General features: G+C 32.9%; 4 protein-coding genes across 31 annotated transcripts in view; 1 reads left to right on the top strand and 3 right to left on the bottom strand.

Annotated features, from left to right (window-relative positions):
* Nucleotides 2449–18694, bottom strand: LOC107617351 (zinc finger CCCH domain-containing protein 65). 7 transcript variants are annotated; one of them, XM_016319099.2, is made up of 10 exons: nt 18230–18694; nt 17226–17532; nt 16587–16746; nt 15970–16213; nt 14717–15558; nt 14080–14145; nt 13806–13937; nt 13227–13277; nt 12962–13102; nt 11321–12410 (listed from the first exon to the last, which is right to left on the bottom strand). In XM_016319099.2, the coding sequence occupies exons 4-10, from the start codon at nt 16091–16093 to the stop codon at nt 11532–11534; spliced, it is 2235 nt and encodes a 744-aa protein (XP_016174585.1). In that variant the 5' UTR covers nt 16094–16213; nt 16587–16746; nt 17226–17532; nt 18230–18694; the 3' UTR covers nt 11321–11531. The 7 variants fall into 7 exon arrangements, with proteins under 7 accessions (XP_020966277.1, XP_016174585.1, XP_016174586.1 ...); XM_016319100.2 differs by having other exon boundaries at nt 17226–17498; XM_016319102.2 differs by having other exon boundaries at nt 17226–17471.
* Nucleotides 3040–6415, bottom strand: LOC107617350 (zinc finger CCCH domain-containing protein 8-like). 18 transcript variants are annotated; one of them, XR_002353472.1, is made up of 7 exons: nt 6260–6415; nt 5601–5673; nt 5288–5365; nt 5152–5198; nt 4463–5009; nt 4308–4358; nt 3040–4202 (listed from the first exon to the last, which is right to left on the bottom strand). XR_002353472.1 is itself a non-coding variant. In XM_021110620.1 (7 exons), exons 3-7 carry the CDS (start codon nt 5337–5339, stop codon nt 3327–3329), a joined length of 387 nt encoding a protein of 128 aa, XP_020966279.1. In that variant the 5' UTR covers nt 5340–5365; nt 5601–5673; nt 6260–6407; the 3' UTR covers nt 3040–3326. The 18 variants fall into 18 exon arrangements, 6 of the variants coding, with proteins under 6 accessions (XP_020966279.1, XP_020966282.1, XP_020966280.1 ...); XM_021110620.1 differs by lacking the exon at nt 4463–5009 and having other exon boundaries at nt 3040–3421; nt 3890–4031; nt 6260–6407; XM_021110623.1 differs by lacking the exon at nt 4463–5009 and having other exon boundaries at nt 3040–3421; nt 3890–4031; nt 5288–5362; nt 6260–6407.
* LOC107616789 lies at nt 19141–21107 on the top strand. 4 transcript variants are annotated; one of them, XM_016318709.2, is made up of 4 exons: nt 19141–19658; nt 20051–20185; nt 20271–20387; nt 20821–21107. In XM_016318709.2, exons 1-4 carry the CDS (start codon nt 19361–19363, stop codon nt 20970–20972), a joined length of 702 nt encoding a protein of 233 aa, XP_016174195.1. In that variant the 5' UTR covers nt 19141–19360; the 3' UTR covers nt 20973–21107. The 4 variants fall into 4 exon arrangements, with proteins under 4 accessions (XP_016174195.1, XP_020966278.1, XP_016174197.1 ...); XM_021110619.1 differs by having other exon boundaries at nt 19142–19658; nt 20292–20387; XM_016318710.2 differs by having other exon boundaries at nt 19143–19658; nt 20295–20387.
* LOC107618432 (GPI transamidase component PIG-T) overlaps nt 21349–24714 on the bottom strand; it is a 4919-nt gene continuing 1553 nt past the window's right edge. The window contains exons 2-5 of one of the 2 annotated variants that reach the window (XM_016320496.2): nt 23210–24471; nt 22536–22682; nt 22280–22460; nt 21349–21733 (exon numbers count right to left, since the gene is read on the bottom strand). In XM_016320496.2, coding sequence (XP_016175982.1) covers nt 21552–21733; nt 22280–22460; nt 22536–22682; nt 23210–24433 — 1734 coding nt within the window. In that variant the 5' untranslated portion in view covers nt 24434–24471 and the 3' untranslated portion in view covers nt 21349–21551. The remainder of the gene's footprint in view (nt 21734–22279; nt 22461–22535; nt 22683–23209; nt 24472–24714) is intronic. The other variant, XM_016320494.2, reaches the window with a different exon arrangement.

The following is a 24714-nucleotide window of genomic DNA, read 5'->3' as shown; positions in this document are numbered from 1 at the left end:
AATGCTTGAAGGCTACTACTACAAGGATGAGCAAGTTCTTTGACTTTTATAGTTATAAGTTATGACTTACACTTTTTATTTTTTTAACAACAACAGGAATATTCATCATACATAGTAAAATATATATATAGAGACACAATATCAATGGACTAAGAAACAGTAAGAGTCGAAGAGAAAGAAAGAAAAAGGTAGAATGAGACACTGGGACAGTACAAACCTCACAACTTACATGAAAGATATGGCAATGGATAATGGATGGGAGAACACAGAATGGCGCTGCAGATCTCACAAGAATGTCTTAGGGTTTGTTAAAGTCTTCATTAAGTTGCTTTTATAGCTGGTGGAGTGGAGGATAAAATTGGAATTATAAAATACTGTAAAAGATAAAATTAAAAAATAAAATTATCCATTTTTTTACCCCTAGTAATTTTAATTATTATTTTTAATTAATATTATATATTTTATAATTGAGATCAACACTTAAAATCACTAAAACAATAGACAATAGTAATAATATTTTAAGAACAGTTAAAATTCTTTCTTATACTATATAACACTATCATAGTAAGAATAAGAAACATTATGTATTAGTATTAGGGTCTCAACTGCACATCTCTTGTATCGTTTTCTATTTTTGTATCATCATGTAACTTGTTAAATTAAATTTTGAAAATATGTAAATATAACTGATAAGAAAAGTAAGCACCCAAAAAATGGCTTAATAGTAGTGAATTTGTAGCTGAAATATAAATATCCTATGATTTATTATTTGTGTAATTTTTTACTTAAAATTCAAAATTTGGAAAAAAAATTAAAAACTTGAAAATCTTATTTTTTTATTAATGGACTTAAAAATCATTAAAAAAATAATTATTTCATAGCAATATAAATTAGAGTAGTGAATTCTATTACACAAACACAGAATAACAACTTTTGTATAGAAATACAAATTTAATATTTATAAAAATCATTATTCTATTATGACAAATTTTATTAATCTATTATGAAATATTTGATGATTTTTATTACTAATTAATATATAGGAAAAATTATTTGAAGCATCATATATAAATATATATATATTGACTGATTTTATAACTAAATTTTTATATTTATGGAATATCTTTGTAAAACAATAGCATATAATAGGATTTGGGAAAAAAAGAGTATTGAATAAATATAAGTTAGATGTTGACATAGAAATAGGTTAAATGAGTTAGGTGAGGATAGATAACACCTAATAATTTAAGCTGCGTTTGGAAGAGAAATTGAAACTGAAAGATAGAAATCAAAAGACAGAGACTAAATTAAATATTTGTATTATGTTTGGTATAAAATATACAGAATTAAATTATATCTCAATATCCTGTTTAATTTAAGATAAATACAATTGTAAAAATAAACAAAATTACTAAAATACTTTTTTTTTTTTCTTTCTCCTTTCTCCTCTTCTTTTATTTTTTTTCTCCTAAAATTTCTTGGTTGTTAACTTGTTATTAACATCCTTCAATTTTTAAATATTTTCCATTAAAATAAAGTAAAGGGCATAGAAGAGCTAGTTAAGACAACACAATTCAAATGCCTTTTGTTCAAATTCTAATAAATCTAAAAGGTCTCAATCCATCACTACCGCCAGATGGAATCCTTGAATCAATGATCAAACATATATTATACCCACTTATATTCCACTATGTGTTGTTCTTGGTGGCGTTCATAGCTTTCTCAACCCTTCATAGTGAGTATAGCATTCACCAAATCTATGATAACAAGTTGATATAATTTTTTCACACGCAAAAAAAAAAAAAAAAAAAACAATGTAGGTTCTTATTGAAGTCATAAAATGAAAGGCTTCTCATAGTTGATGAAGGTCACCCAAATATCTGGGAAAAAGGAATAGACAACAAAGAAGAAGAGAAGGGCTGGAGGGGAAAGAAAACCAAAAGCAACCAAGAAGAATGAGAATGAGGATAATTTTGGAAATAAATATTATTAAGACTTCAGTCTCCTATATCTCTAAAATATTAAAGAGGTTGAAATTTTAGTTTCAGGTCTCTACCACCAACAACAATAATGAGTCTAAATCTTCCAGCTTTGAAAACAAACACTAACAATTGCTACGTAAGAGTCTAAGTGTATCTGCAATGCACCTTTCATCATAAATCAAATCCTAACAAAAACACTACCAAAATTTTTAAACCCCTTTTTCTAATTCTAATTTTATTCCTAAATCCAATCCATTTCTAACCTTTGGTCAACTCCACTCTACTGCCACAAAGCGATAAATTTTGCTTTTGACTCTCGATGCCATGTGAGAAGAAAGAAAAACACGAAGAGTCTAGACTACATGATGAAGATTAGTTTATACAAGCATGATGAAATATATGCATATAAATTACATTATATATAGAATTAATTATCATATCATTAACTGATTCAATAATATCCTAAATACACTTAATGAAAGAAGCTAACAACCTTGAACTGCTATTACTGTATTCCTTCTCAGTTCTCACCCAATTATGCAGTTGAAGTGCCAGCAGAATCTTTCATCTTGATAACTGATTCATGCTCTGCTGCAAATGACAATACAGTCGACAAGAGCTCCTTTCTAGATGGTAGCTGTTCTGAAGATGAAGGAGAAACCAGACGCATAAATGGCAACCGTATTGCTGCGGGAATTTGACAAGAATCAGATGCCCCTCTTGCCTCTTGGACTGGTTTACTTTCGTTGTTATCCACATGAGAACTACCTTGTAAACCAGTTGAAGCATCATTCATTGAAGTTTTCCCTGGAAAACTCAATTTTATACTTTATGCCGCAGATTGATTTTTACCAGAAATCTCACTGGAGATTAAATCAGTCTGTGGTACCCTTCCTTTTGTTGCATCTTTTAAGGTTGAACAAGTATGATCAAGCAAACTGAAACTTATATTATGGAGCAGATCAATACTATTTTCCCCATTTACAAGGGAGTTAATAAAACTCTTAAAACTGCACACAGGATCTTTCCCAAAAGCAAGAAAGTTAATTCCCTTTGAAATCCTAGCTGGCAATTTCTTTGGAATTTCCACCAAAGTTTGATTTGTTCCAGATGTACTATGTACTTTGGTCAGAAGAGGATGAGCCAACTTTGGTCGTGCCTTCCTTTGGCGTAGTAGGAGAAGGCAACGATAGCTTTGCAACATCAACGGAGCTAACTCCTTTAGATGCAAGCTTAAGCTGTTTCTGTACCATGTTTGTTGCTTTATGTTCCGAATTGATGTCAAGATGAACTCTTGGAGGAATGATCAAATGGTTTTGTTGGATAGAACCACAGCCATGAATGTTAGGTGGCATGTTGGAATTTGTGTTTCCTAAAAAGTGTGGAGATTTCATTCCTAGGTTGTGAACCCTTGAAGGTGTAGCAAAATCTTCTTTTGGCTGGTGACCGGATCAATAAAGCCCATTTTAAGTGAGAATAATTAAAATTATAATAATACACATACATGCATCTGGAAATACCGATTGATAACTATTGAGATTCAAAAACGAGAAAGGCTTTTAAAATGCGTGTTTCAACTTTCAACTACATAGGAGAGGCTAAATTACATAGTATCATCCAGACTGATGAGTCTAGAATCTCAAATCACAGTTGAAGAGAAGATAGAGGAGAAATAGAAACAAGCAAAGGGAAACAGGGCACTCAATTCTCCTACTTCCTGATTCTGCTTAATTACAAAACTGTCCCTGAACCTCTTGCGTCTGTATACCTGCTGCCCTTAGGGAAATTTTCCTCAAAGCTAACACATAATGCACAACCTAATTATCCTAATTATATATGCTAACAAAAACCTTTGTATTTGGATTGAAATCACAAGCACAGGAAGAGATATAGGGTGGATGTGGTACCTGGTGCGAAAACAAGCATACATTCACCTCTAACACAAAAACCTCCGGACACAAAGCTAACACAAGGATACTTGGAGAGTTGATGATCAAAAGGGCAGTCATCCCCTTTCATGCAGGAGTGACGAACGAAAAAGGAGCATGGCTGCAATTTCAAAATCAATATCGTTCAACAGCAGTTAGGAAACAAGCATGCATCACCTCTGACACAAAAACCTCCGGACACAAAGTTAACACAAGGAAACTTGGAGAGTTGATGATTAAAAGGGCAGTCATCCCCTTTCATGCAGGAGTGACGAGGGAAAAAGGAGCATGGCTGCAATTTCAAAATCAATATCGTTCAACAGCAGTTATAAAGTCTAGTTCACAGGATATTTTGATGAAAAATCAATAGATAGTAACTTAAAGATAAGAAAAGTACCTTTGATTTGGTAAAAGGCACTGAATCATGTGAAAAATGGCACTTGTCACCCTGCCAAATTTTTGTATCAGATGAAGCAAAGGATGCAAAAATAATATGATAATTTTGAATATAAAAATATAGCATGTATTGCATAAATTACAAAAATATACTACCTATAAAACAATGACACAGTCATGCTACTGCACAAATTTACAAGGGTTCATGTCAATTCATGTCACATAAAAGAAATACTGGAAATGAGGAAATTTTACAGAATTTCTAACTTAACTTTCTAATATAGAAATCTTGCATAACAAAACATCTATTTCATCATAGGATTTTGTTATCATGTTCTTGTCATGTGTTTACCATTAGTCCCAAATATAAATGAACTTCGAGCAGGTCACCATGTTATAAGAAATGAATATTTCAATTACCATCTAGGATCACAGTTAATTATAGTATCAAAACACAAATATAAAATTTTCTCATGCTCTCATGTAAAGTTCGACAGTAAAATATGGAAAAAAAAAGAATGAAAGTGGAAACAACTCTATGCAAGTATAAGGGGGAAAAACATTTAAACCTCATAGCATCTTCCAACAAGAAAATAGCGACGACAATAAGAGATAGTTTTTTGTTTCTGTTGTACTAGAGACAACTTCAACCTTTTTAACACCAAGTTATTTGTTCTTTTTTGCCGGTTTTTCCGCTTTTTTCCTATATAATGAAGTTCAAGAAAGAATGGGATCGGTCACATATTAAAAAAACAGGTTTATGAATTATTCTATACAAATAATGTAAAATTGATTAACATTGAGGTGACATAAAAGGATGGAAACTCAATATATCATAAGAATACCTTCTTTTTCGCTTTCTTTTCCGCAGAACTAGGGCTTTTCCTTACCGCTGAATCAAAGGGGAATGAGAAGACATGTGAGGCATAACTCTCTTAATATCTTCTAAAATTTCATCATCAAGGGAACGAGAAGACCCACGAGAGAATATGGATGGAGTGCCATTTGAACCAAAATGCAATCCTTGAGACATCAAGATAATTCGATGGATCCATTCTTCTACGGTCAATATTAAACCGAATAAAATGACAAAAACAATGTCAAAATCATTTTGTCAATAAACTGAAACTAACATGTAAATCTAACCGTAAGTATCAAAGTACGAAACATCATTTAATTAGATTGACATTATACTAAGATAAAAACATGTTATGCAAAGAAACAAAATAAAAGAATATCTAAATAACACATTTTTCAAATAAGATATGAAATATTTAAAAATAACAGTTCTCACCTTTAATCAAAGAAATCACAGTTGTTGGATGATCAATTATTGACAACCATTTCCATGACGAACACAACCTAATCTATGCACCAAATTAAAAGACAAATCCAATTAGACAATTTCTAAAAACAAAAAGAACATCCTAACCAGTCAAAAACGTCGGGCTTAATAGAACAAAGTCAGGAAAATCAACAAACACTACAGGAAACGAGCTCTCCACGTATTATACATGAATAAAAAAGGTATGACTTTACTGGATAAATCAATTAAATCCCAGAAATTATCATTAACGCTGTCAAATTTACTGAAAAAAATACAAAACTAACGCTAAATTTCATATTCTAATTGATAACTTATATAATCAAATGCTTGAAGGCTACTACTACAAGGATGAGCAAGTTCTTTGACTTATAAGTTATGACTCCACTTTTTATTTTTTAACAACAGGAATATTCATCATACACAGCCAAATATATATATATATATATACAACAACAATTACATAGTACGGCAACACAGTGAAACCTAATCTACAAGATAAAGTGCGACATTCAGTTTCTTTTTCTTTTTGAAAATACAAAACGCACTCAAAGGACACAATATCAATGGACTAAAACAGTAAGAGTCGAAGAGAAAGAAAGGGAAAGGTAGAATGGGACGGTACGAACCTCACAACTTACATGGAAGATATGGCAATGGATGTGAGAACACAGAACGGCGCTGCAGATCTCACAAGAAATGTCTTAGAGCTGGAGGTAAGGTAAGGGTGTACATGGTCGAGTGAAGTTGACTTCGCCTGATTCGGACTTGATGTTAAATAATTAGGTGTTTGAGATTTTTATTTGGTTTTAGATATAATAAAATTATATTTTTAGGTCTTACTAAAATCGAATCTAAATGAGTGGAGTTCGGATTTTGATAAATTTAATTTTGATGTAGTTATTTATTAAAAAAATATATTTGTTATTGAGAAGTTAATATTTATATTTGAATTTGAATTTGTCCATAAATTTTAATTTCATATTTTTTTGATTTATTTTCTAATTTAATAAGTGTAATTAAAAATAAAACAATAAACTTATAATTAATATAACATAATATTGAAATTAATTTAAAGTATATATACCATTTTTAATTCTTTTAGAATACATATGAGTCAGATAAAGGTGGATTTGCCTTGATCTGGACTTAGTCTTAAATGATAACCGAGTCTATTTTTGATACTTTTACTCAATTCTAGACCTCGTAAAATCATACCAAATTAGCTTTTAAAGTGTTTGAATTTGGACTGAACCGGACCATATACACACCCCGAGCTGGAGGAGTGGAGGTAGGGGTGGCAACATGTACCTTACGCACAGGTACCCATCCAACCTACACCTTATATATGTATATGTTATATACTTATATAAAAATATGTTTCAAGTGGATGTTGAATCAAGGATCTCTCATTAAATGCAAAATATCTTTAGCTACTAAAAGAAAAATCATTAATTGATAATTTAATACGTTTTTCTTTTACATAAAAATTAGTTTTATTTTAAATTATTATCAAGTTATATAATAATGTTACATCTTTTTGGTCAATTGCAAGTAGAGTCGGGTACCTGCAGATATGGTTAGATACCCGCAAGTTAAGAATGACAGGGTTAGGGTTGGAATATTTTCAACTTACGGGTATAATAGGGTTGCGTTTATTTAAAATTTAAGATTCTAAAAATCAGACCGATTATCAAACCGCTTTAGTCACTGATTTATTAGTTCATTGATCCAATTGGTCCAACAATGATTCAACAAAAAGATCATTTTAAAATAAAATAATAAATAAATTACAAATAAATATTCTAATACAACATGCACACGCACGACTCGCTTTTTATTTCTTCATAAAACATTAATGCAAATCATGAAGAAATATGGCTAAAATGTAAACTCATTCAAGGGTAAAAATATATCTTGGATTGACTCATTTCACCATTCTTGTTGACCCCCTAATGGATCTTAAGTTTGTTTCCTTAGACCATCTCAATGTTATGTCTATAAAACAGGAGCGAAGCTACCTATAAAATAGGGGAGGTAGTGACCCTCCTAAAAGAAAAAAATTTGTTTACAAATATAATAAAAAATAAAAGAATGCCTCCCATCCCAAAAATAATATCTAATCTTTTCCTCTTTTAAAAAATGTATGATTGTCCCTAATTCTTATTCAATACAACAAAGAATAATTAAAAACTTGTGTTATTTAGGCTATAGGTCATATACTTAGTTAAAAAAAATCTTAATTTATATTAGAAATAAAAATTTAAAAGGGCAGCAACAACAAACCAACAAATTACTTCTTCCATTCTTCCCTTTTTTTTTTAATTAGAAAACAAAACATCATTCGATATTTTTATTATTATTACAACTTATAAAATAATAAGTAGTCTTTGGTCTTCGATTATTATCTCTCATTTTTTTTATAAGTTATTTTTTTATTTGTTTTTTTTGAATAATTTATATATTTATTTATTTATCTAGTTTATAATCTTATAATATTAATTTAGGTTTTAAAAAAAATTGAAGATGATGATCATGTAATTATAATGCTATTCTTGTATTATTTTTAATTTTTCTCGTATTAATTGTTTGTGACATTGATATTATTGATTTACAAAAAATAAAATAAATTGAGTTTAGTTAAGTTGCATAAAATTTATCTTATTATCTATGTAAATTCTCAATAATAGATGACTTTGAATCAAAGAAAAAACGTCGAGTTCAATTGTGTATTTAAATTACAAATTTTAACTTATTTCAGCTCTAATAATATTATTATTATTTTTTTCATTGCATAAGTTATTGTTGTGATTTAAATTATTTACATGAAACATAATACATTTTTTTAATAATTTTGTAGAAAATGTCTAAAAAGAAATAGAATAGTATTTGAAGATTCTAAAAGCAAGTATGTAACCTATATTTACAATATTTAAAATTAGTTTTGAGATATTTGTGTTTAATTATTTTAATATATGATATGTTCAATTATCTTATAAAAAGTTAATTCTAAGTTTAAGTTATTATTTTTAATTAAAATAAAAAACTAAAAAAAATATTGTTCCCTATTAAATATTGTCTAGCTTCACCCCTGTGTCTATAGTTACACATCTGAGTCTTGACAAGTTAGCTAGCAGCAGTATCTCCAATTTTGAAAGAACATCCTCATTGGTCTTTGTGACTGGAATAAGTTCTTTTAATTTAAAGCAATTATGAAATTTCAATTTCTGAGAGATATTGAATAGCTCCATTGCAAAAAATAGTTCTTAAAAAGGGGCAATTTTTTAATGTCAAAACCTTTAATTCGAAAAGAAATCCGGAATTCAGAGGATCTTGAAACACATAATTCAGTTCAAGCAATTTGTTTAACCGTAACAAAAGTTGAAAAATAGCAATAAATAATTATCTTAAACCCTAAAATCAATAAATCTATCAACAAAAATTAAAAAATAGTAGACTCAGAAATTAAAAACAACAACAATAGCATAGTAAAATCATTTTTATCAATAATTTTAACAACACAACTTATCAATGATTATTCAAAAATCACGAATTCAGAATAGAGTATAAATGATGCATTACAGTACCACATTACATGTGTGTTGTGCATAAAATTTGATTGTGACCATCTTAGAGTCAGAATTATTATTCAAACACTAATATATTATTCTGATTTTTCCTCTTCCTTTCTCTCCCTCCGCATTCTTTTTTTTTTTTTTTTAGATTGAGATCAACAACTAAAATCGCTCAAATAATAATATTCCAAGAACAGTTAAAATTCTTCCTTATACTATAAAACACTATCATAGTAAGAGTAAAGAACATTATGTATTAGTACTAGTGTCTCACATCTCTTGGATCGTTTTCTATTTTTGTGGGATCATGTAACTTGTTCAATTAAATTTTGAAAATATGTAAATATAACTGATAAGAAAATTAAGCACCCAAAAAATGGCTTAATGTATCGTATTTGTAGCTCGAATATAAGTATCCTATGTTTTATTACGTGTGTAATTTTTTACTCAAAATTCAAATTTGAAAACAGAATAGAAAACTTGAAAATCTTTTTTTTTTATTAATGGACTTAAAAATCATTAAAACAATAATTGTTTCATAGCAATATAAAGTAGAGTAGTGAATTCTATTACACAAACAGAAAAATAATTTTCGTATAGAAATACATATTTTAACATTTATAAAAAAAATTTTCTATTATGACAAATTTTATTAATCTATTATAAAATATTTGATGATTTTTATTACTAATTAGTATATAGGATAAATTATTTGAAGCATATATGTATTGACTGATTTTATAACTAAATTTTTATATTTATGGAATATCTTTGCAAAATAATAGCATTTAATAGGATTTGGAAAAAAAAAAAAAAGAGTATTGAATAAATATAAGTTAGATGTTGATATAGAAATAGGTTAAATGAGTTAGGTGGGGATATCTAACACCTAATAACTAAAATTGCATTTGGACCAGAAACAAAAATATCAAGAGACAGTGACTAAATTAAATCATTGTATTATATTTGATATAAAATATACAAAACTGAATATGTCCCAATAACCTGTTTAACTTAAGATAAATACAATGACAAAAACAAATAAATTATTTGAATTTTTTTTTATACTCCTCTTCTTTTTTTTCTCCTCAAATTTCTTGGTTGTAATTAACATCCTTCAATTTTTAAGTATTTTCCATTAAAATAAAATAAAGGGCATAGAAGAGCTAGTTATGACAACACAATTCAAATGTCTTTTGTCCCAATTGTAATAAATCTAAAAGGTCCCAATCCATCACTACCGCCACATGCACTATCTTTGAATCAATGATCAAACACATATTATACCCATCATAAATCTAAAGTTGATTTTTCTTTTTCAGTTGTTATATGCTTTTTTCTTTCTTTTTTTGAATATCCTTTGGATCAAAGTTTCAGACTTTACCACCATGCAGAGGTGGAAGTGGAGCAATAGCAGCAGAAAGAAACCCCTTATTTTCCACTATTTGTGCTGTTCTTGGTGGCATTCATGGCTTTCTCAACCCTTCATAGTGAGTATAGCATTCACCAAATCTATGATAACAAGTTGATATAATTTTTCATGCTAAAAACAAACAATAGAAGATCTTATTGAAGTCATAAAATGAAAGGCTTCTCATATTTGATGAAGGGCACCCAAATATCTGGAGAAGAGGAAGAGACAACAAAGAAGAAAAGGAGAAGGAAACGAAAACCAAAAGCAAAGAAGAAGGATGGGAATGAAGATAATTTTGGAAATAAATATTATTAAAATTTCAGTCTCTTATATCTCCAAAATATATCTCCAAAATATTGAAGAGGCTGAAATTTTAGTTCTAATCTCTGTCACCAAACACAATATTAAGTCTCAATCTTTCCGTCAAAGTTTCAGAAAACAAATGCTCATTCACTAAAAACACTAAAAACAAACGCTACATAAAAGTCTAAGAGTGTACCAGAAATGCACCTTTCATCATAAATCAAATCCATACAATCCTAACACCAAAAAACTACCAAATTTTTTCAAACCCCTTTTTCTAATTCTAATTTTATTCCTAAATCCAATCCATTTCTAACCCTTGGTCAACTCAACTCTACTGCCACAAAGTGATAAATTTTGCTTTCGACTCTCGATGCCAAGTGAGAAGAAAGAAAAAGAAGAAAAACACGGAAAGTCTAGACTACATGATGAAGATTAGTTTATACAAGCACGATGAAATATATGCATATAAATTACATTATATATACAATTAACTATCATATCATTAACTGATTCTATAAGATCCAAAATACACTTAATGAAAGATTCTAACAACCTTGTTACCTTGAACTGCTATTACTGTATTCCTTACTCTCAGTTCTCACCCAATTATGCAGTTGAAGTGCCAGCAGAATCTTTCATCTTGATAACTGATTCATGCTCTGCTGCAAATGACAAGACAGTCGACAAGAGCTCCTTTCTAGATGGTAGCTGTTCTGAAGATGAAGGAGAAACCAGACGCATAAATGGCGACAGTGTTGCTGCGGAAATTTGAAAAGAATCAGATGCCCCACTTGCCTCTTGGACTGGTTTACTTCCGTCGTCATCCACATGAGAGCTACCTTGTAAACCAGTTGAAGCATCATTCATTGAAGCTTTTCCTGGAAAACTCGATTTTATACTTTCTGCCACCGATTGATTTTTACCAGAAATCTCACCGGAGACTAAATCAGTCGGTGGTACTCTTCCTTTTGTTGCATCTTTTAAGGATGAACTAGTATGATCAAACAAACTGAAACTATTTTCCCCAATTACAAGGGAGTTAACAGAACTCTTAAAACTGCACACAGGATCTTTCCCAAAAGCAAGAAAGTTAATTCCCTTTGGAATCCTAGCTGGCAATTTCTTTGGAATTTCAACCAAGGTTTGATTTGTTCCAGATGTACTTTGGTCAGAAGAGGATGAGCCAACTTTGGTCATGCCTTCCTTTGGCGTAGTAGGAGAAGGCAATGATAGCTTTGCAACATCGACGAAACTAACTCCTTTAGATGCAAGCTTAAGCTGTTTCTGTACAGTGTTTGTCGCTTTATGTTCCGAATTGATGTCAGAATGAACTCTTGGAGGATTGATCAAATGGTTTTGTTGGATAGAACTACAGCCATGAATGTTAGGTGGCATGTTGGAATTTGTGTTTCCTGAAAAGTGTGGAGATTCCATTCCTGGTTTGTGAACCCTTGAAGGTGTAGCAAAATCTTCCTTGGCTGGTGACTGCATCAATAAAGCCCATTTTAAGTGAGAATAATTAAAATTATAATAATACACATACATGCATCTGAAAATACCGATTGATAACTATTGAGATTCAAAAATGAAAAAGGCTTTTAAAATGCGTGTTTCACCGACAGAGAGGCTAAATTACATAGACACTAAGTATTAAACAATGAAATATATATGAATATACAGTTTCACTAAAAACTTAATGCAAGAAACCACAAACACACAGAATAGAAGTAGTATAGTATCATCCAGACTGATGAGTCTAGAATCTCAGATCACATTTGAAGAGAAGATAGAAGAGAACTAGAAACAAGCAAAGGGAAACAAGGCACTCAATTCTCCCACTTCCTGATTCTGCTTAATTACAAAACTGTCCCTGAACCTCTTGCGCCTATAGACCTGCTGCCCTTTGGGAATTTTCCTCAAAGCTAACACATAATGCACAACCTAGTTATCCTAATTATATATGCTAACAATAACATTTGTATTTGGATTGAAAACACAAGCATTTTACAGGAAGTAATATAGAGTGGATGTGGTACCTGGTGCGAAAACAAGCATGCATCACCTCTGACACAAAAACCTCCGGACACAAAGTTAACACAAGGATACTTGGAGAGTTGATGGTCAAAAGGGCAGTCATCCCCTTTCATGCAGGAGTGACGAGCGAAAAAGGAGCATGGCTGCAATTTCAAAATCAATATTGTTCAACAGCAGTTAGAAAGTCTAGTTCACAGGATATTTCTCAAGTCCTGAAATGTCTTGATGAAAAATCAATAGATAGTAACTTATAGATAAGAAAAGTACCTTTGATTTGGTAGAAGGCACTGTATCATGTGAAAAATGGCACTTGTCACCCTGCCAAATTTTTGTATCAGATGAAGCAAAGGATACCAAAATAATATGATAATTTTGAATATTAAAATATAGTATATATTGTATTAATTACAAAAATATAATACCCATAAAACAATCACAGGCTTGCTACTGCACAAATTTACAAGGGTTCATGTCAATTCATGTCATATAAAAGAAATACTGGAAATGAGGAAATTTTACAGAATTTCTAACTCAACTTTCTAATATAGAAATCTTGCATAAAAAAACATCTATTGAATCATAGGATTTTGTTATCATGTAATGTGTTTACCATTAGTCCCAAATATAAATGAACTTCGAGCAGGTTGCCATATTATAAGAAATGAATATCTCAATTACCATCTAGGATCACAGTTAATTATAGTATCAAAACACAAATATAAAATTTTCTCATGCTCTCATGCAAAGTTCGACAGTAAAATATGAAAAACAAAAAAAAGAATGAAAGTGGAAACAACTCGATGCAAGTATAAGGGGGGAAAAACATTTTATAGTTACACAACAAACCTCATAGCATCTTCCAACAAGAAAATGGCGACAATAAGAGATGGTTTTTGGTTTCTGTTGTACTAGAGACAACTTCAACCTTTTAACACCAAGTTGTTTGTTCTTTTCTGCCCGTTTTTTCCGCGCTTTTTTCTACATAATGAAGTTCAAGAAAGAATGGGATCAGTCACTTGTTAAAAAAACAGGTTTATGAATTATTCTATCCAAATAATGTAAAATTGACTAACATTGTGGTGACATAAAAGGATGAGAACTCAATATATCAGAAGAATACCTTCTTTTTTGCTTTCTTTTCCGCAGAACCAGGGCCACGCTTTTTTTTACAGCTGACATCAACCTTCTGTTGATGAAAAAATTGAACAAGAGAAAACTGAACAACCATACTCTTAAACCAATACAAGTGCCTAATAATCTACCTTTTTTATTTATTTATTGTTAATGGGTAAAATAGTAAACAATATGAGAATACTCAAGATGGAAAGATCTTGAATGTCAATGGTATTGGATTCAAATCCTTTTTATATATAGGTATAGAGAATATCAGTTTTAAATTAATAATGCTTAATATCCTAAATAGTTTAAAAAAAATCAACAAAGTTCATGATAACTGAGAACTACAGGAACCAATTTTCGGATACACACATTACTTTTTGAGGTTTATGGGAATGGAATGGAGATTGAATCACATTGTGGTCCGGGAACAAAAATAACTGTTATGACTTTCTTTGAAATTGCTAAACTAAAATAATAACAGGAAGGGTGGTCATGTCATGTTTCTTGTCAAATATGAGATTTGTTATTGCCAGTGAAAACTAAGAAATTAATTGACTATCTATAAATATAAGAAATGATTGTCATTTAATACCGTAGAAGTGGGTTTAAGCGGTAGTGCACCCAGGTAAAGATCATACCTCTGATGCAGCAGGGTTTCCATGATCTTGGTCAGAGTCTTCTTCCAATACGTCAGTAACCGGTTTACTACCTATTTCTTTGCCTAAACCTTCTTTTTCTGTATTCCCCATATTAATACTTTCGGGGTTCTGAACCTCATCAATTTTCGTTTGAGGAATAAATGAATCTGCAGTAGGCATGTCAAACGAATTACAATCCACTCCAAAGTCTCCAACAAGTTCTCCCTCTTCTATGTCCTCGTTTTCAATATGAATATTTGAAGAAATTGATGCATTGTTTACACAAGTTGACTTTTCTAAATTTCTTTCATTTTTCATTTCACATTTATCTTCCAAATTATCATAATCCAGCAGCCTTTCATCTTCATAATCCAGCTCTACCTTCTCAACTTCAGCTTCTTTAGAATTTGGAAGAGAATCCGTTGAGCCTTGTACTTGCATCTCACCTGCATTGCTGCCATTCTGTTCCTCACCTGACCCTGCACTCAAAGAGATTAAACCACTATCACGAACAATATTTTGTGTTCCATTCACAACCAGTTCCAACTCATCCATTATCCTTTGTTGCTCTTTATCTGCATCGTTACACCTGTCCTGCAGCAGCGTCCTCGAAGTATCCTCAACTTCTTCTATTCCCATCATCTCCTCTATATCACCCAAAACAATATCATTGACAACACATACCCTGCCCTTGTTTCCAGTCCCTTCAACAGTCTCGTCAAACTCCTGTATGCTTTCGATCGGGACAGCACTCATGGGACGTATAAAATCAGAACCAACAGATTCAGGGAACTCGGGTCCCTTTTCCTTTTTTTCTGGCTTCTTTTTACCATTGCCATTATCTTGGAAAAGAAATAACCATAATTTAAAACAAACATGATAGAGGCAAATAAATTTGAAGAAGTGTATAATCAAAGTGAAACCAACAGGAAATTGATCCCTATCCACAACCAAACTTCCATGTCAATTTCACAAGCAATAAGTAAGTTAAAAAAGTAGAGACAACACTTGATGAGTAAAATGTATTGAGTTCAATTAACCAAAATTTAAGCAATATTCAGATTGGATTAAGGGGAAAAAATGTGCAAAGAGGTAAAAATAGTATCAAAATAAGCAAAAAACATAACAAAAAAAAAACAAATACAAAAACCATACAATCCAAAGCACAAGAATAACTGCAAATTTTTAAAACACAACTAATACTTGACCAAAAGAACATGCTACATGAAGCATTTTGATTTAAAATAACGTACCAAGTGTGGCAGGAAGATGAGAGAAAATTCGAGTGAGAGTGAGGTATGTTTCGCTGCGTAAGTGTGATCGGCGGTAAGGAGGAAAACTCGGTGGTTTTGAGGTATCCAATTCAGCTTGCTCCATTGGAACCGACAAAAAGGTTTCAGAGTTGCAAAGCTCTTATTGTGGATTTGGCAAAGAGGCAAGAAGCTGGCTCACCACCTTATAGGGGATGGTGTTGTGGTGTGGCACTGCAACCAAAACCTTGGAAAAATCTGAACAAGTCAATATAAAGGGTAAACCCAAAACCTGAGTTATTATTGAGGGAGAAAAGGGAAAAGAAATACCCCCCAAAAAATTATTAGAAGTTTTTTTAAACACAATTGAATTGAAATTTATTTGATATATATAAATAAAAATAACGCTGAGAAGCCAAATATTAAATGGAACAGAGAATTAGCCCTTTTTAGGAGCTCCATAAAATGTGTCACTTTGAACAGAACATAAACTTTATTTGGTGTCTACTCCATTATTAATGATCAACTACATAATGTATCAGAAAAATCAATGGAGCAAATAAATAAATAAATAAAAAGTTTATATAAATGAAATACAAACTTGCAATCAATCCATATACTTCTGCTGAGAAGATCTGGTTTTTATGAAGAAGCAAATGGTTGACGTTTGACCTAAAAGGTCTATGAACATCAAGAACTGAGGGAACAAGGAACTTGAACTGTAGCAATGTGCTGCGCCTAGCCAGGTACAATTCCCTCGCTCCACTGGAATTCAAAGAGCTACAAGGTACTTCAGTTATAATGTTACATACATGTACAAACAAAATTTCGCACTGTAACACAAAAATTCAAGTTTAATGCATCAATTTGGATAAAGTTTCACAAAAATAATTACTTCTAAGAATATACACACAAAGCAGCTCCTGAAATGGATAGATATCCTATAACTAACTTCTTTTTACATTACTACTGAATCCTGATGCAGCCTAATATCAATTTTAGAATTACTTTCATACGCTCCTATATGCTAGGAAAATTTCAGCCATGAAATGTAAATTTTACACGAAGAAAATAAATAATTTTGCCTTTTAACAAGACAAAAGCAGCTGCTTCAGATCATGCTTTTACTTTTTATCTCTAATTTTTTATTTTTTCAAAAGATTTATTCGATCACCGCCATATTTCACATTTCACAACAATAACAATAAGTTAATAACAGTAATGGAGTTTTAGAATTAAAATCAAGGTTTACCAGTTACCTGCTGAAAGGCTTCTCTGCTGCTGGCAATGAACGACGACGGTGATCGATGAAGAATCGTGGTGGACTGGTAGTAACTTGTGAGGCTGGCAGGCAGGAGAGGAAAAAAGGGAAGAAGGGAGAAAGGGCTGGTTGGCTGGTGCCTGGTGGCTGACCGGCTGAAGGACGAATGAAGCAGCAAAGCACGAAGAAGAAGAATGCAGGGGAGGCGGGAGTGGGAGCTATGCCGCCCTGCCTTAAATTTTTTCTTCAGCGAATTAGGTGTCAGAAGGTTCTGAAAACCGGACCGGTTATCGAACCACAATAATCTCAAAGACAACAATAAATACACAACAATTTAGCAAATAAACAAGAACAATACCTAAATAGAGAATCTAACAAATTAAATCGCAGCAACCTAACAATTGCAATTTAGCAAATTAAAACAACAGCAGCCCAACAATTTAGCAAATTATCAACTTAACAAGTTCAAGAACAGAAAATCACAACAAAATAAAATAAAATAAAATAAAAATAACAGAAGAACAACAGAACAACACAAGAACAATTAGCAAATTAACAAGTTTACAACAACAGTTAAAATTTACCAGAACACTAATGCAAGTGGTATCATCATGCTAATATGTTTTCTGCAAAGATGCTATTTGTGCAGCTAAAATTTCCTAATTACTAAGATCCAATTATTCTAGTTTCACATGCAATCATCTAACTGAATTTCTAAAAGCTAGAAATTATAAAACCAACCAGAATATATTTAAAACATTTCATCAAACATGTTGAGTGCGGTAAAATTAAAACGAAATAAGAGAAATCAAAGCTTAATATCAATGTGAAAGAGAAGAGACCGTTACTATTGTATACTTCAATTCAGTCTATGAAAAAAATCCAAACCACTTCCAAATCAAATAGTTACTTATTGTAATAGAAATCAGAATTTGCAGATTTAGAAGCAGAATATTGGAGTTGTGTGAGTGTATTGTCTGGTGGCGGGTTTAGGGAACTCACGGCGGCGACAAAAGAGAGCAGTTCGACGGCTAGGAGGAGCGCGCGGGTTGGTCGCAGAGTTTGAAGCAGAGCAACGTCGCTTCCAGACGAACGCGAATGCGAACTCGAACGGTGATCGGCGAGTGAACGCAAGCGAACGTGAACGGCGAAGAACGCCAACGAAGACGACGACTGAACGAAGACGCGAACGTGAACGGCAAACAAACGGCGGAGGAAGCGCGGCTGAGCAGACAAAGACGACGGACGCCGAGCTCAAGGAAGCAGCTGCGATCGGTGACAGCGAACCGGGGTTGAAGACTTGGAGCACGAGGGAAGCTAGATGGACGGACGGACGGCGAACTTTGAGTGCGACGGACGGCGGCAGTATGCCGCTCCTTGCGGCGGTGGTGTAGGCTTTACAGTGCTAGGGTTTTTTGGCTGAGTTTCTGTTATTTCTTTCCGAAGGAAAGAAAGAAAGGGAGAAAGGAACGAAGGAGCTTCCGTTTTGCGTAAACCGGCCGGATCCCGATTCTTGGCCGGTTCAACAGTTTTTCACTATTTTTTTATTAACGGTTTTACATGTCTAACCGGATCATTAATGTTGACAGCTCGCACTTGTACCGGTCCGATCCGGTTGACACGAACACCTATTAAACGCTAATAAAAATATACTAAAAAATTAAAATGATAAAAATATTATTTTTAAATATTTATTTTTTTAATAAATGATAACCGAATTTTGTATATAGAATACTTGTTCATCTTTTTAATTCTTTTTTTAATACTTAATATATATTATTTTTTAAGAACATAAAAAATAAAAGATTCAAAACTTTTTTCAAGAAGCTGAAAAAAAAAAGAATGAATTAGGATATTCACATCATTTTTCAATGTATGATAATAAAGGACCCGTTGGCTACAAAATTAAATAACAAAGTACCCGATCCACATAAACCGATCCACGCATGGCAGCTTTAGAGTTTTAGACACTTCCAGAAACAAACAGAAACGTTTGGCACTCAAAACTGGAAACAATTGCAAGTTAGAACGTAAAACACACTAGTGACACTACCACACACACTAATCAAGTCAGAAAATCACTCTCAAACTCCTTCAGTAACATAAAAATCACATTTGAGATTGCTTGTTGCGATGTCGAAGAACCCCAGAGAGATAAAGCTTCTATGCCCTTCATTGTCAAAGGTAGCAAACATAATTGCTTGGGACGAAAACAAGATTGATCTTGGGTCCATAGCAAAAGCCTTTGGGATAGAGCCATCAACGGTGAAGCTCAACGGTCACTTCATAAGCAGAGGAGTGGACCTTATTTCTTGCTCTGTTACTTGGAAGTCTCTCATATCTTTCTTCTCTTCTAAAGGACTCTCCACTGGAAACAACCTCCGTGATGCTCTTCTCGTCACTGGCAACTTCTCTAAACTTGCCAACAAGCGTATGTTACTTTCCTTTTCTTTTTTTTTTCCTTTTTGATAATAGCCAACAAGTTCGGTCTACGAGGTTTCAAACCGATCAATTTGTTTAGTTTTATAACCATAAGTCAAATTAATTTCTTATAAATTCTGTCTTGACAATGTGATGGTGACGATGTCTTTACCAAAAATGCTACATGTACGTTAAAATTCAGCTGATAATTAAAAAATCAACTACCAAATCAGTCAGCATCAGTTTATTTGTGGATAAATACTTGTGTAGATTATTATCTTTGGTAATCTGTCTGTTGAACTAGGATCTGCCTTGTTTGAAACTGAAATTGCAATCCATAAGTATGCTTTTTCGCCATCGCTCCATATTTTCTCCTTATCTACTCATGTTGTGACTCTGCAGGCGAACATGAACCTCAAGATTTTGAAAATGGGAATGGTAAAGTGATTGAAAGTGAGAATTCTTGTAGCGGAAAAAGGACTCGATTGGAAGCTTTCAACTTGCAACGGAATAAGAAGTTGAAAGATGGCAACTCAGGTATGTCTCAAGAGACTTGTGGAGAATTATGTTTGACCTTGTGATGGTATATTTTCAACTTTTCTTGTGACTAATTTTGTTTAAGCTTTTCTATTTACTTTACAAAAAGGTGAGACTTTGGATGACCTATGCTGTAAGAGAAAGCAACCGTTGGAAGGTTTCAATTTATTTAAGAAATTGAAGAGCGATAACAAGAAGTCAGGCATGTTCTTGTTCTGATCTTTCTTCTCTCTGTCTTAACTGGCTTACTTTTTCATAAAGAGAAATTCACCTCGGTTGGTCATATCTAAATATAGGTTGCATTTGTTTTCGTTTTATATGGGCAAAATATCAATCTTTTAACCAAGAAACAAATGTCAATTTTTATTTTTATATTTGACCCGTAAAAAAAATTCTGCTTTTCATGCCTCCACCTTTTAGAACAAGTAGCACATTTGTGTCTTAAGATACATTATCTCGTAGCTTCAGCTCTAGATATAGTTTTGTTTTTGTTTCAATGCTTATATCATGCCCCAACTACTAAACTTGTAGCATTGGTTTCTTCTCCAAATGTCTAATAATGCATTGTCTCACGGTTGTGGCAAGCTTCATCTACAAAAGCCTCAATATTAACACATTTGGAGGACTTCCTGCAGGACTTCCCGCAGATACTCAAGATAAAGGGGATAACCTCTCCGGCGGCATTTCTCGCAGCCCATTCACATGCAGTCAGACGAGCAAGAATCGGAAGCGGATTAGAGATGATGATGATGCAATTGTAGCAGCTCAGTGCAAAAGGACGAGATAAATTCTGTGGGTTTCTATACCTCTTGATACAATATATGTTTATGAGCAGTGGACTGTTTTTGCATAGTCATTTTCGGATGCTGCCGTTGTATTTTGTTACATGAATGCTGTAAATTCTCTCTCTCTCTCTCTCTCTCTCTCTCTCTCTCTCTCTCTGGATGGTGTATATAAATAGATTTTATTTTAATTCGAAAGATACTAAATTAACATCTAATGGTGTGCTTCACATCATTTGTTAATTTTGTGACAAAATGTGAAATCAATGGAGATTAAACATTGATTACTCAAGCTTTCATGGTCATATTTAAGAAAAAATTGCTTGCCAGATATGGGAAACATTACCCATGATGAATGACAACACTAGTACAAAGAAGAAAAACAGCAAAAAAGGTAGTGTGACTTCTACTGTGTCAAAATAATCAAAAGTAACATCAATCGTCAAAATTTTGATACAATCAATTTGGTGATGTACAAACGTTAACTTGATCAAACAGAAACATAGATATATGAATGAAGTACATTTAGCTGTGGAAGTAAAGGCTTGTAATGTACATAATTTAACACCGAAAGTAGTACCTAGTTATGAGTAGTATTGCCATACAACAGCAATTCCTGCAACTAATAGTACTCTAAGAATCAATTTTGGGCTGATGAGGGATGATGACGATGATGATGATGGTTGAGAGGACACTGCTGATCTCCCTCCAAACTTGGAAGATAATTTACCTAGTACTCGATTAAGAAGCACGTCTTTCTTTCCGCCTACAAACAGAAAGATACATGACACATCAGAAACTTTAAGCAATAATTACACACAAAAATAAGAGGCGGATTGGGAGAAGTAATATAGAAAGTTAGAGATGTAAGCTGTAGAATGCAGTATGAATACAATAAAAGTGCATGGTGTTGCAATATTGAAGATTGGTTTCACTAATTACTACGTTTACTTATAACTAAAGGTTGGCACTGATCACTGATTCCAGTCACAAACACCTTCTCTACCAATGGCAGTAAGCATATTACATCCGTTTGATCCTTCCAAAACCCAAAATAGCAGAAGCCTCATGCTCTAGGGCATCATTCTTTCAAAAAAAAAAAAACCAAAACACACACACAGACACACCCCCCAAAAGAAATTAAAAAATAATAAAAGGAAAAGCAAAACCCCCACATTTCGTGGCTCTTAAGTCACATCGCCTATCATTTTATCAATTACACAGGCATGATATGTAGAAGGCTCATCCGTAGTTATACGAAATTACGTTACTTGTGTCTTAGGATGTAAAAACTGGAAAAGTTGAGTGTTACCTTTATCGTTCAGACGCCTTTCCTCCTCTCCAACACGTCTCCGGAGTGCATTTAACAAAGATCCAAAATACAATGCAAAAACTGTGCATGTAATTGTTATGACATTATAAGGCATACTGAAGTCCGGGGTTGTCAAGGGTACAAGCAAAACTTCTGTGTATGAGATAACAGGACTCCTTTCCTGCATTATAGATTCAGAATTAGATATGACACAAACGTTTTTATGTACCAGAGTCAAGAGTGCAATTCAATTAACCTGTAACTTGGACAACATTGGGGTCTTGCTTATAGAGTTATCAGAAAATTGCAGGCCAGCATTGAAGTCAGGAAAGCTTATTATTGCTGATGGAATGTCAAATCCTTGATTAGCATCTGGAGGGTACTCATCAATGTGCAAGAAGCCCTATTCACACCAGAAAAAAGCAGTCAAAGACCAAGTTTATCTAACCATGAAACTATTGTTTAGAATTCATCCATCCTAGAAGTGTCTAATAACCACTGTGTTATGCTCTACTTGAAGTATATTTAGGTACTTTTGTTTATTTATATATTTTTCATGCGCTATAGCTATCCCTACTGATTAAAGATTCAATCAATTATAGAAGTCGGACATTTTAACCACCCAACTGATCGGCTCCTACAGAACATTGCACAAATGCATTTGATGACAAAGCTGAGTTAAGAGATCAGTTCCAATTATGAAAAGTTACATTAGTAAAAGCACATAATATATTGCATTCATTCATTAGATTCCGGAAATCTGAGCCGAATTATTTACCAAGAAAAATAATCATCAATTGATTTCCATATTACAATTTGGAGGTTTTTTTTTTCTAATTTAACTTGCAAGGAGGTTGATGTATGTCAAACAACAAAATGTGAGGCAAAAACTCAGAAGAAAAATAAACATTAATAAAAATATGAGCAAACCTTATCAAACTCTATATTCAATACTGCTGACTTAACCTCACAGGGCAATTTGAGGACCAGTTCCATCAACCCTGGTGATACTTTGTCTTCAGAAGGTGAAACACGCATTCTCTCAACAAAGTCTGTGAGTACTTGAGGCTTTTCATCCACAAATAATTGTAAAGTGTGATAATACACCTTAATATACCAAGGCACAATTTGAAGAACATTAACTTGAAAATTACATCTCTGGTCAACATAATTGGCTGCAACTAACCCTTGAGTAGATTCTGTTGACTTCATGCATATTGCAATGGCACCCCTTTCGTTTCCACTGCCCATTAAAAATCTACTGGCATATAAAGGCGCATGTGGGGTTGACCAAATAACAGGATGCTTCCATGTAATGCCTAAATCAAATTGCTCACTGTCTTTGTGCACTTTGATTGGATATTCATACAGAATGGAGGAGCTCTTTTCCACCTCTTTGAGTACCCTGTCAGGATTAACAGATAATTCGAAGCCAACATTCCTTCCAAAATCATCAAGATTTGTGCCATTGGCAGCAAATGTAGCAGTACTGCTCTGGAGATTCTCAAGTTGTGTAACCAGACCTCTCTCAACTTGGAGGTAAACATTACTTGATTTAGCAAGAACACATCTTCCATTGATTTTTCTTCCAAATATTGAACTCAGAGACCAACTTGGTTGCATCTTTGCTTCACTAACATAATTAGTACCACCAGTCAGAATATTGGGTTGAAGTACAACTGTAAGTGTTTGTTCTAGAACAACTCTTGAATTTTTCGGATCTGCACCAGTCTTGGCTTGTGTTAAATGCAACCGCTGGGAGTGATAAAAGCTTTTGTATATAGACGGTCTATCCATTAAGGCAGAGAGTCCAGCTTTGTCTCGACAAGGGAGGAGTTTTAACCAAGGTGTAAGGTTCTCAGTGCAGACAGCTTCTCGTGGCAGAGTCCCATATCTTAAACTACCTAAAGCTGACTGAAATGTCCATTTTGGAGCAGAATAAGTGGTGGAAGACTCTAGGAAGTTGATTGAAGCACAAAACAGACCTGACAGCGCATGGGTTAAATCTTTCCAAGAAGCATCAACTTGATGTGGAGGAACATCAAAGACTGCCCACAATTCAACTCCAGGAGGCTTTGCATTATGGCTTGATATTGGATCAAATCCACCCCACCTTTCATAGTTCCACCGACCTTGTGTGAATGATAACTCCATGGCTTTAATATGAAATTTCTTAACCTGTCCATCCAACACTAATTCACATGTTATTTAGTATAATCAGAAAAATAAATTGAAATCAGAATGTAAAAATAAACAACAGTTGGTAGAGACATGCTTCTGAAAGGAACAAACAAAAGCATTAAACCATAGTAAAACCAAGGTTCCTTAATATTTGATGTCAATTGCTTCAACGCTTTATCAAAATGTTTTAGCAGGTAAAGGTTGTGTTGTAGTTAGAGGCACAATACTCGGTATCTTACATTACATGCATTACT

Source organism: Arachis ipaensis, chromosome B09 (genome assembly GCF_000816755.2).
Source record: "Arachis ipaensis cultivar K30076 chromosome B09, Araip1.1, whole genome shotgun sequence".
Lineage (NCBI taxonomy): Eukaryota > Viridiplantae > Streptophyta > Magnoliopsida > Fabales > Fabaceae > Arachis > Arachis ipaensis.
This window is presented reverse-complemented; position numbering and strand designations above follow the sequence as displayed.

Excerpts from the sequence above, each read along its gene's own strand:
- LOC107617351 (XM_016319099.2), bottom strand. The coding sequence starts at position 16,093 with ATGGAGCAAGCTGAATTGGATACCTCAAAACCACCGAGTTTTCCTCCT. Across the intron at positions 13,103-13,226 it reads TGCCTTCTACCAAATCAAAG|CCATGCTCCTTTTTCGCTCG; the intron begins GTACTTTTCTTA and ends TTGAAATTGCAG. Across the intron at positions 12,411-12,961 it reads CATGCTTGTTTTCGCACCAG|TCACCAGCCAAGGAAGATTT; the intron begins GTACCACATCCA and ends TTATTGATGCAG.
- LOC107617350 (XM_021110620.1), bottom strand. The coding sequence starts at position 5,339 with ATGTCTCAAGGATTGCATTTTGGTTCAAATGGCACTCCATCCATATTC. Across the intron at positions 5,199-5,287 it reads CACTCCATCCATATTCTCTC|CGGTAAGGAAAAGCCCTAGT; the intron begins GTGGGTCTTCTC and ends CCTTTGATTCAG. Across the intron at positions 4,359-5,151 it reads AAAAGAAAGCGAAAAAGAAG|GGTGACAAGTGCCATTTTTC; the intron begins GTATTCTTATGA and ends AAAATTTGGCAG.
- LOC107616789 (XM_016318709.2), top strand. The coding sequence starts at position 19,361 with ATGTCGAAGAACCCCAGAGAGATAAAGCTTCTATGCCCTTCATTGTCA. Across the intron at positions 19,659-20,050 it reads CTCTAAACTTGCCAACAAGC|GCGAACATGAACCTCAAGAT; the intron begins GTATGTTACTTT and ends GTGACTCTGCAG. Across the intron at positions 20,388-20,820 it reads GAGCGATAACAAGAAGTCAG|GACTTCCCGCAGATACTCAA; the intron begins GCATGTTCTTGT and ends GACTTCCTGCAG.